The 18957-nt window shown below is 45.7% G+C and overlaps 4 protein-coding genes across 5 annotated transcripts; 3 read left to right on the top strand and 1 right to left on the bottom strand.

The window, feature by feature from the left end:
• Positions 1 to 471: 471 nt before the first annotated feature.
• Positions 472 to 2057, top strand: LOC133917359 (calcium-dependent protein kinase 13-like). The gene is made up of 3 exons (XM_062361263.1): positions 472 to 566; positions 765 to 834; positions 1653 to 2057. Exons 1-3 carry the CDS (start codon positions 472 to 474, stop codon positions 2055 to 2057), a joined length of 570 nt encoding a protein of 189 aa, XP_062217247.1.
• Positions 2058 to 4913: 2856 nt separating this feature from the next.
• LOC133918474 (probable small nuclear ribonucleoprotein F) lies at positions 4914 to 7577 on the top strand. 2 transcript variants are annotated; one of them, XM_062362363.1, is made up of 5 exons: positions 4914 to 5076; positions 6486 to 6573; positions 6675 to 6712; positions 6833 to 6897; positions 7227 to 7577. In XM_062362363.1, exons 1-5 carry the CDS (start codon positions 5071 to 5073, stop codon positions 7288 to 7290), a joined length of 261 nt encoding a protein of 86 aa, XP_062218347.1. In that variant the 5' UTR covers positions 4914 to 5070; the 3' UTR covers positions 7291 to 7577. The 2 variants fall into 2 exon arrangements, with proteins under 2 accessions (XP_062218347.1, XP_062218348.1); XM_062362364.1 differs by having other exon boundaries at positions 4922 to 5076; positions 6529 to 6573.
• A 161-nt stretch (positions 7578 to 7738) lies between these two features.
• On the bottom strand, positions 7739 to 8653 carry LOC133917386 (fasciclin-like arabinogalactan protein 3). Its single transcript, XM_062361289.1, has one exon. The coding sequence runs from the start codon at positions 8650 to 8652 to the stop codon at positions 7768 to 7770; it is 885 nt and encodes a 294-aa protein (XP_062217273.1). The 5' UTR covers position 8653; the 3' UTR covers positions 7739 to 7767.
• Positions 8654 to 10018: 1365 nt separating this feature from the next.
• Positions 10019 to 11190, top strand: LOC133917358 (uncharacterized). The gene is made up of 2 exons (XM_062361262.1): positions 10019 to 10397; positions 11105 to 11190. The coding sequence occupies exons 1-2, from the start codon at positions 10019 to 10021 to the stop codon at positions 11188 to 11190; spliced, it is 465 nt and encodes a 154-aa protein (XP_062217246.1).
• The last annotated feature ends 7767 nt before the right edge of the window (positions 11191 to 18957 follow it).

Here is an 18957-nt window from a genome sequence, read left to right as displayed (position 1 = left end):
TAAAGTCCGTGCAATATGGAACTGTCTTCTCACTCTATCCACGTCATCAAAATTGTTTTGGACCGTTCGATCTGAGCAGCAGCGATTAAAGTCCGTGCAATATGGAACTGTCGTCCGCTCGGTCGCTCCTTGCTCGCAACATCGCCACCCACCTCCGCTTTGACCCCGCCCCACCAACGAGCGACTCCGGCTCTGTGCCGTCACCGCCACCTTCGCCATCGCCACTCCACGTGCCTTCGCCGCCAGTGCTGCCTCTTTTCTGCGCCCGTCATCACCACCTCCACTCGCCCACTCTGCACGCTCTCTGAAGGGTTGATTGCTAGATCCGGCAGCTCCCTCCTCGAATCCGGCGGCTGGTACCCGTGCTCCGCACCCTCTCGTCGCCACTCCACACACCTCGCCACTACCACCGCGTTTGCACTGCGCTTCTGGACTACCGCCGTCTCTCACTGTCCCCACGACGCGGTCAAGATGAAGCTCTACGGCGGCGTGCTGTCCTACTCCAAGTGCCGGAGCTACGCCTACGTGCTTAGGGCCAAGGACACGGTGCGGTGGTGGGCTATGAGGTCAGCTTGATCGGACGGTTCTCTGCCACGATGGGTGCTTGCTTCCTTATGATTCAATTTGCTTGCTTCCTTCTGATTCAATTTGCTGGAAGCATTCTAGCAAGTCAGATCGGCTCTTTTCTCTTTTCCTATCTCTCCTTTTTGCCCTCTACATGTTTGTTCAAAAGTCTCCTTAAACATCTTCTTTGTAATTTATAGAGTACAACAGGCCAACGCCCAGCAGAATACTGATTTGGATAACTCTAAACGCAGTCACGTTCCAGGCCACGTTAGCAAAAACTAGCGGATTGGTGCACCTACGTCGCGCCTTTTTTTTTCTGTTGCACAGAACATGACAAAGAAAACTAAACAAATTAGATTCACCAATTTTAGGCATCTCAATATTTATTTATAAATTTATTAATATTTAATATTTTCATTTTATTAAGGGGAAAACGGTAGTATTTTTATGTATGCACATAATTTTAATATGTAGACGACAGTAATACGAACCTAATAAAATTTGTTTCATTTTTTTTTAGTTTTAGATATTTTTCTGTGCATTTTAGATTATTTTAGCCGATTTATTTGTATAACTATTATACCTTTCGCTATTTTTCTAAAATTTCTAAAAAAATTGTATTATACGGATACATATGCATATACTATATGTATATGTATACATATACATATAAGTATATGCACATATATACGTATAAATATATGTGTGTATATATACGTAGGTCCCACATAAACAGTAGCTACAGTACTACGGGTCCTGAGAATCCAGGGATCCCAGACACTTTAGTATAGAGTAATCGATAACGTGAGCCATCGGATAGTATGTAACATCTAGAATGTATCGTTTCTCCCGTCCTCCCCCCCCCCCCCCCCCCCCCCCGCAGCCTCCGCCTCCTCCAACCCATTCTCTCCCTCCCTCCCTCTCTGACCCCATCAACGCTGGCCACCTCGGCTGCAAAGAGAGAAGAGAGAAGCCGCCATGAAGCAGTAGCAGTTTCCTCCCGTTTGCCCAACCCATTAAAATTCCTACTCCCCCACAAATCCCACCCACCTTTTCTTCTCTCGCTCGGTCGCTTCCCCAACCAGATCAGAGATTCCGCTTGGGGCGCTAACATCGAGGACGTGCGCCGTGAGATCCAGATCATGCACCACCTCTCCGGCCACAAAAACATCGTCGCAATCAAGGGCGCGTACGAGGACCAGCTCTACGTGCACATCGTTATGGAGCTCTGCACCAGTGGCGAGCTCTTCAACCACATTATACAGCGTGGCCACTATAGCGAGCGCAAGGCCGCCGAGCTCACGCGGATCATCGTCAGGGTGGTCGAGGCCTGCCACTCGCTCGGGGTCATGCACTGGGACCTCAAGCCCGAGAACTTCCTGCTCGCCAACAAGGACGATGAGCTCTCTCTCAAGGCCACCGATTTCGGACTCTCCGTCTTCTTCAAGCCTGGTGAGCTGCTGATGAGAATCGCAAACTTTACATTATGACATATAGTTTTAGTCAACTATCGTAGTTCGTCCTGTTGCACTGGATGTGTTAATTGGCAAGAGTGAAATGCTCATACAGTAGTGCTTGTGCTTGCGTTAGCCCCGTGTTATTCATGCTCGTAGGACATGAGATGGATGCCTGTAGAAATGTTGAACAGCAGCTTCTAATCATGCAACTGAAATTAGAAAGGGATGAAAAGTAGTCAGTATTGATTGTTACATAATGGCATCAGACAATGTTGCAATAATGCAATTTCACAGGAGGCATAACATGTAGGCTCTCAGGTTCTGGCTCAGTGGTTTAGATTGGCAGAAAATGAAGCGCAGATTTCTACTTGCCGTTCAAAAACGGCATTGGCAACATTAATTATTGAGTTTAGTGCCAAAATCTCAACCTGCTAGGTCCAAACTGCAAGTTCAACAGGGAGCATTTCTTAGTTGAGTGGCAGTTGAATGTGATGGAAGCTGGTTAACATTTTGTTGGAATAGTCAACCATTAATTTTAAACATTTTGGGGAAAAAAAATTCTGGACCATTCTATGCTTTATTTCTACACATAACCTTTTTCGCTTTATTAGGTTACTACAGCCGTTTGTGATGAACTCTGCACCCTTGACCGAATTAGATTAGTATTTCATGCTGATTTGCTCTAATCAGTAGACAGTTGTTTCAAATTATAGTACGACTCCATGAATTAATAATTAATACTATCATGGTGTGATCTCTTACACATTGCGAAGCTATATTGTCATATTTTTCTTTTTTGATTTGAGTGAATTCAGGATCTTGCATTATTCTTCTATTCTATAAGTGTTTTATCCCTTAATCTGGAGGTCTGAAAGCACCAGGATCTTAATTAAGCAATGTAATTATAGACCATTACGAAACAGTAACAAGTATGACATCTGAAAATTACATAATTTATACAGTTATAATGAATACGATAAACCCATATGCAGAGCCTGCAATATTACGCTAAAGTCTGAAGTACTTTGGCCTGCGCACCAAGCGTCACATAAACATCACTGAGGTAAAAAACTTGTCCATGTTCACTAATTTGCGCACGTGGCCTGTCATGTGGGTGTTTTTGACTGACTATGTTCAAAGTGACCACATGACTCAGTTTTAACTATGAAATGACAACACCTCTGTTCTGACGTAATCTATAGACACGAAGTGACCGCACGACTCAACTTTAATCATGAAATGACAACACATCTGTCCAACGCAGGCTGTAGACAAGAAGTGACCACACGGGAGAGCTTTAACCATAAATTAAATGACAACACATGTATCTTGACACATAGAATCTCTGCCCAGCATCAATGCCACAACTTTTACATTTTTAAGTAGGGAATCCAATGCTCCAACCTCCCACCAAGCCCATACACTCACTCTATGCATCTGCCTCCGCCACCATAAATAACTCCACCTTCATCCATGGATACACCACTCATTTCTCAGTTCTTTCAACTGCAATATCTTCCTCAACTCCACCAAGCTCACCCAAAAAATATTAGGGGATTTTTATCCCTCAGGGGGTCGAACCACCAATGTGCTTCTATCACGACTTTTATAGGCTTTGCGAGTCCCAGGACATCTCCTACACCTATGGCCTACACTTCTTCATGTGTGCCAACTACCAATATGACAAGCCTCAACATGAACCGTATGAGTACCCATCGGTATAGCGACATAGATCAGTCATGTGACACTTTCCACATCTTGTTCCCAATTTCACGCACTGTTTTACTAATCTCTCATCTTGTTTTATTTTTCCAGTCTCCTACAGCTATCTGTGACTTCATTGAATGGCTCGACATTGAGCAAAATGAAGACCAAAAGCGGTGGGTCGACATGAGCATGTGGTGGAGGAGGTAAGCGTACGCACGCCAGGAGTACGAGCAACAGCAAGAGGAACTACGGTCGAAGTGGCAGGAAGAGGAGCGCATGAGGAAGACAGCGCATGACCATACCGCGGCTCAAGCCCGCGAAGCTGATAGGGCAAGGAAGCGGAAGAGAGCCTGTCGCGCTAAAGCAGCTGGTCCCGATGCCCTGAGAAAGAGCAAATATCCTAGATGCACTCAGTAGAAAGTATATAATGTAACCCGGCATGTTTTCACTCTCTAAGATATGTTAGGATTAGCAACAACACACTATTAAGCATGTCTTTATGAGTATCGTACATGTCACCATTTTTTGTCATCATATCTTCGTGGTTAGGGCCCTATGTAATATTTACCACCGTATGTTTCATGTAATGTTTGTCACCGTTTGTAACCTCTGTGTCGGGTAATATGCTAAGAGTGCTTCATATCTATAATTTGTTCACGAAATTAGATTTCGTATCCTCTCAATAATATGTCACTAAAATATTATTGATACAATTTTACATCAAATACATAAACAAATATCGATAAATTTGCAACGATCCACAATTTCCAAAATATCACTACTCCATGATTCCGTATTGACCACTTTTTGACCATTTTAATCCAAAATTTACAACATATCGATTTCAAATATTTTTCACCGAACAAATGTGCACTATTTTCCACATTGAGCTATACAAACGTTAAATTAAAAAACAAACAATTTTCACTAAATCTGGGCCTACCCGCCCTTTGAGAGGGCAGTTAGGGCGACACTGCCACTGTGACCATCCTTACCGCTCTTTGAAACTGCTGCAGCACTTTCAGAGGACGATAGACGGGTATTTCTGCAAATCTTGCCGCTAGGAGTCTATTTATTTAAATATTTAATAGAAAAAATAAAAAAATAAAAAATGTCAACACTAAGGCCCATGAAGAAAATAAACAGGCACAGGCTCATCAGGCCCAGCCCACCCACCTTGGCGGTTCGCCCCCTACTCAGTCTCCTTCTCCCCAAGACCTAAACCCCGCTTCGGCTTTCGTCTGCCTCAATCCGCCCCCCGCACCATCTACTCGCCCTCGCCGCCTTCCTCTCCCTCTCCTCGATCCGCGCCGGCGGCGGCCGCTTCTCGTCTACTCCAATGGCGGTAAGCTCCCCTCCTTCCTCTGGCTCTCTCTGCCTCTCGTCCTAGGCGTTTTATGAACTGGATCTGTTTGCTCTTCTGAGTAATCATCGTTTGATTTGGTGTCAACTATTCTCGTACCCGGCTGATGTTGCTTATGCCGTGCTTGGGAGTAGTGCGCAGCCTAAGGACATAGGGTATTGAGACACCTAGGTCGAATTCTAGCAAGATAGATGGATACATGTTGGATGTATGATTTGGGATATTTGTGTCAATCCACTGAGGAGTTTGGGTCAAGGTAAACAGAGAAGTCGTAATTTTAAGAGCGCACCGTTGCAGTTTTAGGGGTTGTTTGGATATCTATCTCTAGTTTAATTAAGAAACAGATTTGTTTAACAAAGTTTAGGGCTTGACAACCCTAATTCTTTGTTTGGTTTGGGATTGTTTGACCTGAGCATTGTTGTGGGCATGTGGCCAATTTTTTTTGTCTAGCCAAGAACCAGATTTGAAACCGTGATAGGACTTTTTTCTGTTTTGCCTGGCCACTATACTTGTGTACACATGTAGCCAACGATTGTGGATTGCCTATATGATTGTATCTGGTATTCTTGCCATGGATGCCATTGCTTGTTATCTCAGTCATATTTACACCATCGAAAGTTCATAGCAGTATCAGTCATGGATGCCATTTCACCTTTGCCAGTACCAGTTATAGTCTCATAGCTTGACATGCACTTGTTTTTCTGTTAGCTCGATCCAAAGATTTATCCACATTTATGATTTGTCTGCAAGTGGATCCATGCACAGTTAGTTAGAATAAGTTTTAAATTCATATCAACCTTCAGGTGAAAAGCAGCAATTCCTAACGAGTTAGGCAAGGTTTAAGCTGTTAAGAATAATTCCTACCCTATTGTTCAAATGTTCAACTGCTATAGCTGCATTAGAAATTTAAGAAACAATAGGAGACATGTTTAGATAGGCAGATACCGTTCTTGATTGATTAACCTGTTTACACATCTCTGCCATGATATCCAATTTGTTCAGGATGATTAGTCCAATGTTCAATTAAGGCTGAGCCCATATTGTTCTGATCCTATTTATGCACCAGAATGATGTGTTATCATGTAGTAAAATATTGTGCCTTCCTTCACCATTTCATGTTGGAAAGCTACCATTGGACTTTGCTAATAATGAAGATTAAATGAAGTACCTTTTTGGGAGTAGTCCGCATGCGGTGTTTCGGGTTGTGCCGGTTCCGGTCAAAAACTTGGCGCTTTAAACAAGTTGCTTTCTTCTTAAGTGAATGGCAGTGCTCCTGCCTTTTTGTTAAAAAAGAAGAAGAACTAAAGAAGTCAAAGGAGTGAAATGAGAGTCTGTTATGTATATGCCAGCCATTATAAAGCATGACCTTATGGCTCACTTACTTTGTGCAGACTGTGCCAGTTAACCCAAAACCTTTCTTAAACAATCTGACAGGGAAGCCTGTAATTGTCAAACTTAAGTGGGGTATGGAGTACAAAGGTAATTTCTCTCTTTTTTGTGTTCAGTTTGTTTACATTTTACTTTCCATATGCTGCCCCTGCCCTTAACTATACTGATGAACATTTATTTTACTTTCCCAGGGTATCTTGTTTCTGTGGACTCCTATATGAATCTTCAGGTACTACAGTTTGGCTGTCCTACTATTAGAACTATCATCTATTGATTTTTTTTTTAAAGTTTATTATCTATTGAATATATAACATCATGCTTATTACTGCCTTTTATCTACTGCGTGCAGCTTGCGAACACAGAGGAGTACATTGATGGGCAATTCTCTGGAAACCTGGGAGAGATTCTGATCAGGTAGTCTTTCTTGATCCTTTGCTTATAGCTTGTGTCAAGTAGTATAGTATTGTTAATCTAGATATAACCTGGGGAAAGGTTGCATGCTATCATCTTGCTGTCCTATTCTGACTTCTGATGTTATGAAGATACGGTAGTTTGGATCTGCAGAAGTTACATGTCAAGGAAGCTAGGGATCCATGAAAACTGACATCAGTTTGAGTTTGTAAACTTTTTAGAATTCGGATGTTCTATCAATAGTTCTGCATGATATTTGATCAAGCTGAGCTCTGTTGCATAGCATACCCAGTTGTCCCACGATGATTCATTTATGTTTGTTCAATCGACAGGTGCAACAACGTTCTGTATCTTCGAGGCGTTCCAGAGGATACAGAGATAGAGGATGCGGAGTGAGAAGACGTGCACCATGTTTAGATTATGGATGTAATATGCCTCTAGCATGTATGTTCGGGTCATCGGGTGAGCCTGTGATGACCAATTCTGCTGGACCCTAGCTTTAATCTTATGAGTGATGAAACATGATGGCAGTTGGTACTAGGGATGCTTTTTAAGCTGCTTTCATTTAGACTACTGTCATTCTGCTGAATGTGAGAAGGATCGGAATTCTTGAGCAATTCCTTTCCTTTTACCTGCCAAATCAAATTATCTGAATGTGAATGTGAGAGATGTGTTGGACGTTATCCGTAGCCAAATCAAGGCAAAACTCTGTTTTGTTCGATACTAGTATCATATCAAATCAAATTTGCATGTTGCATCTTATAGAAAACTGACTACACATCACGAAATGGAAGGGATAAAATGGATCAAACTAAGTTAAGCCAAGCATGGCCGACTCGCTGCCCATCAATCTGTGGCAGGCTACCCTACTTATTACAAACGCCCAAGCAGGCAAGTCGTGATCCCGAGCGCCACGGCAAGTCCACTCCACCAGCTCTCCGCCCCGTGTCCGGCGGCCGATGGTAGCTTCGCTGCCATGCCGCCGTGCACGCTAGGTATCGGAATGACTCCTGACTCCTCTGGCACCGGCGGTGGAGTATCTGTGAGGTTAGGGGTAGGCACCGGCCTGATCGGGGTCGGAACCAGCGGGCCGGACCCAGACACCGGTGGCTGGGGCCCAGGCGCCGGCGCCGGCGCCTGGCTCGGAGGCCCTGACATGTGCCTCGCCCTCGGAGGAAACGGCTGCGGGAATCTGATGCCCGGGGGGACGACGAAGCCGCTCACCTGCAGCACAGACGCGCTGTGCGGCTGAGCGACGACCTGCCTCTCGAACGTGGCGTTCCGGGGCCCGCCGGGCGACGCGGAGGAGAACGTGATGCGGTCACCGGCCCCGGAGGCGATGCGGAGGAAGCCAGCGCCGCGTGGCACGGCGCGGGTGGACTGCAGCAGCGTGGTGAGCACGGAGCCCTCGCCCTTTCGGCCGCGCTGCAGCGCGGCGAGCTTGGGCGCGTCGAGGTAGTCGAGCACGACGTGGAGCGCGAGAAGGTCGACGACGAAGGAGCGCGGGAGGCGGGGAGCGCCGCGGGACGCGGCGGCGATGGCGGTGTTGTTGGGCGCGAGGACGGTCACGGCCTCGCGGTTGTTTATGGCGGGCGCCAGGCCGGTCTCAGTGAGCATGGTGTTGAAGATGCTGAACTCTGGGAAGCCGGCCAGGATCTTGGTTATGTCGAAGCCGGAGGCGAGGCTGGGCGCCGCGAGGAGGAGCGCGACCAGGAGGAAGGGTAGCTTGTTGGGCGCCATGCAGCCAAGCGGGAGCATGCAGATGCGAACGTAGTGGGCTTTAAGGTGGCGATCAGCTCGGTATATATAGCGTGAACGTAGTGGGAAGCGAATCAGGTCGAGGTGGCGGGAAGGGAGTGAGAAGCGGCGTTCAGACAGTTGGGCATCTGACCACTTCCTGCGTTCGACACGGATCAGGACTTCACAAGGTCCTGGAGCTGATGTGTGATGTCTTGTGCCATGACAATGCACTTCCATGGTCGTGTATCAAGCGATTTCGTCTCTTGGTTCTTGAATTGTGCCGGAGACAATTCTCATTTATAAATTTAGGCAGTGGCGGACGCAGAAACGAGATATAGATAGCTCTTCTCTCCTTTTTTTTCTCCTCCTCTGCTCCTCTCTCTATTCTTCTTCCTCCTCCTCTACCTTCTCTTTCAATAGCGTTCTAACCAGTAGGAGGCTTGAACCCCTTCAGCCCCCTTTAGATCCGCCCCTGAATCTAGAGGCGCATTCGTGCATACGCATGGATCATAATTTAATTACTAAACAACAGCCTTGTTTTTTCTCGATCCTAGGCCGATTGAGATGGTTTTATGAATTCAGCTAAATTCGTGTGTCTTCAACTCTTTATAGCTACACGTTCGGGGCCTTCTTGTGTTAAGACGCGTTTGTACCTGATGCATCCCTCAACAGGTGATGGTCAAAACCCTGTATTCGTATTCTCCACAGGAAGCCGTAATCAGGTGAACAAATGACATGCGGGTCCCACAAGAGGGATGTGAAATACGCTTTCAGTGAGAGAAAACCAACCCACCCATATGTAATTAGGTCTACCAACGAGCTGAGCTCGAGCTCGACAAAAGATCGAGCTAAGCTGGAGCGAGACTACAATGACTATTGAGCTTGAGGATAGGCTTGAGCTAATCTCGGGCCCGTTTGCATTTGGCTCGCTTAAGCTGGGTAACAAAAGAAATCTTAAGAAAACTCAAGTAGGCAAAGCACCATCTTAATTAGTTGTGGTGATATAATCATCTAGCTAGGCTTTTACAATGATCCCTCTCTTTCGGTCCTTACAAGTCTGCTTAGACCTTGAAGATCAGATAAGATGGTAAATTTAAATAAAAGTCGTAATACTCGTTAATTCAAACCTTATCGAGCTAGAGCTTGTAAGGTTCGCGAGTCTTTATCTAGCCTCGAGTTTGACTCGATTTGAGATCAAATCAAACTCAAATCTAATTAGAATGAGTTAAACTTAACCAAGCTTTGAGTATTTTTTTTTTGACAGCTCTACGTGTAACCACCACCGAGAGACCCCGATCCTCTGTAGTGGAGAAGGCAATACATTTTATTGTAGCATCTGATCTGATCTGTTGATTTTTGATCCGACAGTTGAAAAGAGATCCTAATGCATCTGACAGTTGAGAATGAGTTACTAGTTGCAATTGCAAAGTATACCGATCGGCCTCCGAGGCATTCCTGGCGGTTGCGCCGCGCGTTTGGGAAATTCAAAAATTTATCACCATTCAAGCACCGCAACCCAACACTCCTCTCCTCGCATATGGCCGCCGCCGCCGCGGACGATTCCTCGCCGCCGCAGCCGGGAGGATGGATCGCCGGCCTTGTCTCCGGCGCCGGCCGCCTCCTCGCCGCCGTCCTCGGCCCGGAATCCTCCGCCGCCTCCTCCTCCTCCTCCTCCTCCCAAGAGTCGTCGCAATCCCAAATGCTGTGTGAAAGCGCGCCCTTATTCCGTGCTGTCTCGTGGAGGCCGCCTCGCGCTAGTGGTGGTAGGTGAAACCCCTGATCATCTCCTCTCCGTGTGTCGCATCATCGCTCAGTGGAGATGGTGGCGCGGCTGCCATGATTACTTGCAATAGTTTTCAGGCAAAGTTAGGCTCTCGACTGGGTTAGCTCGATACCGTGTAGTTAGCCAGTGAAGTCGATTTGGGCACAATGCCGTGCTATTGTGTGTTTGCACCACACGAGCGCGCAATTAGAGGGGAAATCGGATGCTTGAGGTGTTCGGTGCAAAATCTCTAATGGAACATCGAGAATGCTAGGGTTCCCTGTTCGAAGTTCATTTTGTGTTCACTAATGATGGAGGGTCTTTGCTTCGATGTTGATTATGTATGTGTTAGGTAAAGTATTTATGCGCATGTAATGTCTAATGTTTTCTGTTTAATTTCTCACACTAGGGATTTATTTTCAGAATTCAAATGGTTCAATGGTTCAACACCAAAGGGGTAATATGGTAAATGATGTCAACCCTAAATCCATTTGATCATTCTAGACTGTAGGTGTCCGTGCAGATACCCCTCTGGCTGTATGCCAAAGTTCCCAACCTTCTCTGTTAGGGCCATGGACCGCATATCTAACCACCGCTAACCCACAACCTTCTCAGTTCACTGCTGTTGTATTTGTTGATGAGCTTTGTAAATGTTGCTTACTGAAAACTTCAAATGATTTTCCTGATTTTGTTTTTCACAATGAACAGATCATGGTAATGGGGCACATTTTGCATCCGACGATTATCAGTACAAGGTATGGCCGCTTCTTCTTTTTTTTTTTTTGCATCTGTAACCTTATGCAATTTTGCTCTACATGTTAAAACATGCACTTCTCTTTGAGCATAAGAGTGGTATATTGGTTACTTTGAGAAATCTATATCGTCAATCTAAGTGTTTTCCTGTGGTTTGGAAAGGAGATTGTTTTGAAAGATTCTGGTGAAGTACCCCTTGCAGTCGTCTCAGATATAGACCCAAGGCAATAGCTCCGCACCGTTGATCCATAGCCGAGCTCGTGCGCGCATGGCTTCTTCTCCAACTCCGGCGCCGTGGGACACCTCTGTCGGCACTGCCGTGAAGGACCACACTTAAGACCCATGGCTCCAGTGCTTCACCCAGCTCTCTCTGATGCCGAGGAGCTCCACTGTGCTGTCCTCTGCCGCTTTCCCCGAACTGCGGCGACAGAGAGCTGCCAGAAATTGTAAATATTGAATAACACATATATCGGAAGCACTTGCTCTTCATAGTACCTCATAGAATGGTAGTTTCGCTGGTTAGGTCGGTGTTTCTGTTTTTAGTTATCGGTTTCTGATTAATATTAGTATGTTTTTGTTTGGATTAGTTTGTTTTATATCTAGATGTTTCTGAGTTTGTACCTATTTTTGGTTTTTATATTTTTGATTTCGTTTTTGTGAGAAAATATGAAAATGAAAAAGCTAAAGATTTTTCTGGCCGTTCCGTTTATTTTCATCTCTATCCTCTTCAACTACGTATTCAATCCAACCAGCATGTATGCAAATCGAATCGTACAACTAGAAGAGCAGAGCAGATTAGAGTAGATTCAGATGGTGCCACCATAGAACTCCTGCGTTCTCTGGCACGGCGTGTTGACGGTCATCCGTGAACTCCCTCACGAATCACGAGGTGGCTGGCCCCACCAGATGCCGGTGCGGTGCAGGCTGCCATGTGCCGAGCCGAGGCAACTGCGTAGCGTGCCACCTGCAGACAAGGCTTTTTGGATTTAACGGATCACTGGCCACCTCTCGTATCGCATGGTCACAGCAAAGGCCCATCGGCCTTTCCCATCCGTCCACCGCCTGCTGCCTGCGGGTTTGACTGAGCGAGCCCTCAGCCAGGCGAGAGATTATTCATCAGCTGCTTTCTCTCTTTTTCCTTCTGCGTAATCCTATTGTCGTTTCACTACCATCCGTTTTTCGTAGAATTATTTTGTATTTCGTATGGGAGCAGGAGACTTGCTCTCTTGGTTTCCTCTGTCTGACGCAGGCATGTGCTTGATTAGTCATGTGTAGTTGCCATGCCTTTTTTTTTTAAGCAAGCAATCTCTCCCGGGCCATGTTGGCAATGCATGCACGCTCGTGGGCTTAAAACGCTGCTCCGCTCTTTGTGGGGTGGGCTACCGCCGCCTCTGGCCGCGTGCGGCATGTGTGCCATCCGGGGGTTCATTTGGTGGTATGGTTAAATTTGGGCAGTAGTTACGGCCTTACCCGGAGCGAAATGGAATGGTCGACATGGGGGCCATTGCTTGCTTGCGTCGCAATGGTTTGGGTACGGCCATATGGTGTCCACAAATTAGTAAGACAACCTTCACGGAGGGCTACACTGTCAGACCAGCAACCGGCAAAAGAACCACACACGAATTAGCCTAATGCCCAAAAGAATTAGGGCTCATTTGAATTGAGCCCCGACTAACCCTGCCAACTCGTTGGCTCGCTAAAAGTTTGGCACAAGAATTAAACACCTATGTTTCACCTGTGTTTGGTAAAAAAACAACTAAGCGCGGGAAGATGGAGCTTCTACATTGGTCTTGCGCACCAACGGCACACCCTTTGGCCTTCCTCCTCCACCGGCGTCCCTTTCTCTTTCTCTGGTGCCACACACCCACGATGCCGTGGTCGGAGTGGAGGATGAAGATAGAAGGAGAATGACGTGTTCTAAATTTGTCTAGTGGGGGGCGATAACCTCATTTTTTTCTAACGGGGTGATGCCCTGACGGTTGCTCCCTAGATCTAGCTCTCTATCTTCTCGTGTCCATGATATGGTGGGAAGGACGACGATCGGAAATCAGTTGTGCCACTCGACTTTTTTATTCCCTCGTGTCAAACTGAAAACACAATTTGAGCAGAGGAATCTTTTTCCAAGTTCGCCTGCTCCAGTGTATAAATCGGCGAAAATCGAACTATGGATTTCTCTCGATTCGTTTTGGAGCAAAACTGGAGGTGCTCTTATATGCTAATGCTTTTAGACTCAAATGTCAGTGAAACACACTGGTGGCACATCCTGAATAGTGGCGATAAATATTTTAAAACAATGTGTAGCGAATACGGATGAACAAACCAGACATGTAGGCAAAAGACAACAAGACATGGCAATCCCACGGAGACTTTCTGCTTAGCCAGCATGCCTGCCTGCATGTAAAACTTGCATTGCTCTGTCGTTTGATGCCCACAAGTACTACAGTATGTCGCAATGAATTCATGGATGTATAAGCCATGGGGTGTCCAGGGGTGCAGATGCTTGTGCCACCCCTAAGCTAGCTCAGCTAGCCACTGAAAAAAAAAAAGAGAACCTTTACAGTACACTATAATACTAGATGGTGAAGAGTATCATTGTTGTGATCCAACCGTTCATTTTAGTAGGTATTATTGTAATTATCTTGATACCCTTAGGGGTAATTACGTCATTGACTGACCGGACTTCGGACCTTCACCATCCATCAAGATCGATCGACGGAGGGTGGAAACCCTAATAAATGAAATGAACAGAATAAGTGAAAGCTTATCCGAAGAATAAACTAATATTTTGACCTTTTCTAATTAAACATATAATTTACAAGTTTATCATGGTTTTTTGTTTCCAATCCTACCCTTATGATACCCATGATACTCTTTAATGATACCCATGATACTGATGAGCGATAGAGTATTATTGGGCCAATCTAAACCACCGGATGAGAAAAATAGACGGCATACACTCATTTAGGTGTACTGTAAAAGTTCTAAAAAAAATACCGGCTGAAAAAAAAGTTAGAGCTATTTGCTAGCTCTATGCTATTTCACTACCACTTCATTTAAAAGATAGCATAAAAATCTACTCATCTAACAATCCAATTTTTAACACTTTGTTATGGATCCTGCATGTAAAATGTTTTTTATTCATCCACATTCGATCATCTTTCTCACAGGAGGGACATGGTGGGTCCCGTGGCTGACTTTGGGACACGTGCAAGACTAGTGCTCTTGCACACGATAATACTAGCCTTTTTCGTCCTCTCTATCCTTCAGTGTGAAACGGGAAATAAACGTGGTACCGTAGAGCTATCTGATTTGGGCATTGTTGGAGGTGCTCTTAGCTATTGCTATACCTAACACAAACTTAATAGCCTAGCTACAGATGGTGTACACCCACCAAATCTGATCTCCATGCTTCCCGACCCGAACAGAAAATAAGTTGACCCAGAGTTAATTAGCATCAATAACAACTTGAATTTAAATTTGTTCTATAAATAGTCGAGTCAAAATTAAGTGATGTCACTCAAACTAACTACCAAAAGAGTTCATTTGCCTATGCATTGTAAACAAAGAACCCATAATTTTTCAGTAGGCTTCATTGCAAATGTTTGCCACCTAACAAAATGCTGAACAACCTGACCTTACAGGACCTCACCTTATCTCTTCATACTTTCCCAACTAACGATCCGTCGAGCTTCCTTTTCCATTTTCCTTCTTCCTCGGCGAGCTTTGTGTCTTCGCTGCTGCACTCACACGATGAACCACTCCACGCCACCGTGGACATTCTCCGGAAGTCCGGATTGTTGCCGGCCAGCCACTTCCACTACCTCTGGCCAGAGGCGCATTTGCTACTCCAGGATCCCAGCCTTCATTGTAACCTCCTTTACTGCACCGCAACCCACCCGTACTTTTAGGTTTGGAGGGTCTTGATGAACCTTACTTTAGCATGAACTCTGTATAATATGTTCTTTTATGTACATATCTTGGCAAATGCTCCTTGATTAGTTAAACCTGTGTTTTTAAGCCCAGCTCCCTCAATTGTTAGGCATGGAATATGAAGAAAAAGAGAAGAAAAGGAGAAAAAAGAAGGGAGATTACCTTGGTTATACAGTGGCTCTGGATTCGCAGCTGCCTATCTACCTACATGATCCAAACCGTTCCCAGGCTAGCCGTGTAGCATCTTTACCGCCACAGAGCGTTGTAGACCCCACATATATATTCTGCTAAATTGTACTCCACTATGTCAGCTGCAGCTATGTTACGTAGCTTCTGCATCCGGTCGGCTCGGCTCATGCACGGCCTACAAGTCTATGATATATATGCACATCAATCGCTAGGTTTTCCGTCAAGTCTAGAGTCGTTAAACCTACACAATGTGCCCGCATGCTTTAAATCTTCCTTTTGAAACGCAGCGCTCGAGATCTGAATGCATGTAACTTTGAAGTCATTACTCCACAATCCAAAATAGATCTGTGTCCTTTTAAAATTCATACGGCTAAATTATTCTGCTAGTGCTGACATTTGGATAGGCGGATTTTTATCCAACTGTTTCACCTGAAATCCGGTGAAAGTCATGCGTTCCGATTCAAAGTTAACACCATGTATTTCGGTTGTATTTGATGGGACAAATTTACTAAGAGAATCACGTCATATATCTTTAAAACCAAACTATCTTAATTATACCCTCCAGTATGAAATAGGTGTGTTTTGGACATCGACATAGTTCTCAAAATACAACTTTGGCTATTATTTTTTGTTGTAATATATGATAAAACATAGCAGAAAGTATATTGTTATGAAAGATTTTTTTCGAGATAAATCTACACGTGTCATCTTCAAGTATCCAAACTCAATACATAAAAAAGTATTTTTTTTGCTAAAATTTGAAACAAACTGGTAGGAGAGCTGCCTATTGTATTGATTAAGAAGAAAATCCGATGGGCAAAAGTGCTCCGTTAATTAAGGAAAAATTGAGCAAACAACACGACACACAACAGGCACACTACCTAGCTAAACTAGTCCTAAAGCACTGCAAAGAAACACAGATGACCCTAACTCTTGGCTATCTGCCTAGCTAGACTAGGCCCCAGATGGCCAACAATGCCCCGAAGCAAAAGAAAGTCAAACCCCCAAGGAGGATCTCTCCAAGTCAACGCCTCCAAGGAGGGCACATTTCCGAAGATGCCGCCATCGACCGATCCAACATCGAAAATGAGTTTTCACCCGAAGACCTTCCTGAGATCAGCAGGGAACACCAACACACTGCCTCTAGAGAGGAAAACAATGCTCGAGGGCATTGTCGGCGCTAGCATCGGCAGGATGCCGAACTAGGCTTTCGCCTGGTGTTCCTAAACCTGCATTGCCACGAAATTAAGCAACGCCATATCCTGACTAAAGGCACACCATGGCAGAAGGCCCAGAGACAGAGTGGACATTGTAGTGGGCCACAAACACACGAATCTTGAGAGAAGAATAGAAGTAGCACTATATCAGAACATATTTTTAGTGACGGGTGATAACCCTCATTAGTGATGGGTAAAGTTTCCGTCACTTTGAACACATCACTAATATGGACGCATTAGTAATGGGTCTGGACCCATCACTAATGTCTATATATATCAGTGACGTGTCTGGATCCATACCCGTTCACTAATGACTATATCAATAATGGGTCTGGATTCTGATCCGCCGCTAATAACTTATATCAGTGACGGGTCTGGATCCCGACCTGTCACTAATGACTATATATCAGTAACGGGTTTAGATCCTGATCCGTCACTATTGACTATACATCAGTGACAGGTCGGGTCTACAAGCAAATATGTATTAGTTTCAGCAGCTATAAGCAAATGTACAAGCAAATATGCATTAGTCACTCGATGAAAGAGTTGTTTTTTCTATCAAATGCAACAAACTAAATAACTAATCCCAACAATCCCCATCTCTTCTGATCACTTCAGCATTTCCCTGTGAGCCCTGCATGATCACACAGGAATTGTTGTTCACATCTCACGGTGCTAACTGGAATATAGAGATCAGGACATGCGAGTTTCAGAGATTGTAGTTTCAGACATGAGACGCTTTACTACCTTGCTGCACCGGCTCAGCCGGACACGCGGGTCGGCTTGCGAGGGGGAAGCTGGTGATGAGGCGTCCTCTGCACGCAAAAAGAAGAACGTAGTTCTCTTGCTTCAATCACAATGCAACACACTGAATGATAAATACGTGCAGTACAGTGCAGCTGTTCTGAAAGTCACTGGGCTGGCCTCTTTTTACTGACCTTTAGCTTTGGCTTCAAGGATTCGATAGCAGCCCGTGCACTGCTGCTGTTTGCAGGTTGCTGAAGCAAAGCATCAGAAAGCAAGGTTTCAGAGAACAGCCTATGTACATATAAAAACTTGCCAAGGCAGAGATGCTCATTTTTGGATGAAAAGGATTGGATACCTTCCCAAGGACCCAGTCAGCAGAGTCGAAATAGGCGCGCTCATGATCCTGCAGAAGAAACGACCAAATAGAGGAAGAAGAAATTGATCAAATTTCATAGAGCACCAGCAGGCCAATTCGTTGATGTGCTGCAACTGCAAGAATTGATCGAACTAGAAGTACTTACCTTTCTTGCGCGGACTTTAGTGATGGAGAACTCGAGCTGCTGCTTGGAGGAGCCCGGCGGCAGTGGCAGCATGGAGGGGCTCGGCGTCACCGCCTCTCTGCTACCCCTCTGGCTTCCCCTCTTCTCTACCACCTGACCGCGTTTCCCTCCGCCTCTGTCGCTCGGCCACTGCACCGCCTTGACCCGTGCATTGCGCCGCCTCTGGCTTCCCTCCATCACCAGCCGAAGCACCGCACCGCACCGCCCCACGCCCCTTGGCCGCTGATCTGCACTGGTCTGGAGCAGATCCAGACTATGGTCGCGGGATCTGGTCGGCACCACCACTACGAGAGCCCTCCCCCCCCCCCCTTGAGAAGACCGTGGCTGCCGCTCTTCCCCTTAACACCACACGAGTCCCAGCCTCCTTGTCGACCTCAATTGAGCCGGATTGGCTTGTAGTCGGTGCCGTTGAACCACGCTGCCGCCCCTCAATCTCTTCAACACCACCGCCCTCTCACCCGTTGGTCTCTCTCCCCCTCTGTGACTCTGTGCCGACTCCTTTTATCTGCCACTGGTGAGGGAAACCCTAAAGCTATGTGTGCCTTCCGTGGGCTGGCCAAAAAGACTGATGCGGCCCAGGCCAAGGTTACCTCCGCACGAGCCTGCCCATTAGTGACGGGTGTTTTTTAACACCCGTTACTGATGAATTTTACATTAGTGATGGGTATTTTTATTACCCATCACTAATGACCGATGTCATCATAATCCATCACTAATGGGTTCTAGTCATTCGTCATAGCTTATCAAGTGATCCGTCACTATTGTCATTAGTGATGGGTCTAATACGAGTCCTAGCCTGAGGTGACATTATTGACGCGTTAACACTGGATCCGTCACTAATGGGTTCTAGCCGGCCTTTACTAATGCGGTGTTACTAATGTTGGTTTGTTACGTAGTGTAGCTGCACGATGAACCACAAGTTGCCATGGTTGAGACTAACCATGGCAAGCACGCAAAGCTAGGATCTCTAATTACCGGTGATAGAATGCCAAGGCAATCCCTTAGCTTGGCACCAAGACAAACAAAACTTGGGAGAAGTTGGGCATTGTTCACGACTCTACGCGTGAGAGGCCACCAAGCACACCAACACCACAGAAGACAGGCCATGTCGACAGGCTTAGGGAGATGAAGCTGCCATGGTGACACCAACCATGCTGGCTCTCCA

This window comes from Phragmites australis, chromosome 5 (assembly GCF_958298935.1).
Source record: "Phragmites australis chromosome 5, lpPhrAust1.1, whole genome shotgun sequence".
Classification (NCBI taxonomy): Eukaryota; Viridiplantae; Streptophyta; class Magnoliopsida; order Poales; family Poaceae; genus Phragmites; species Phragmites australis.
The sequence above is the reverse complement of the archived record's forward strand: the minus strand, read 5'-3'. Positions and strand labels throughout refer to the sequence as shown.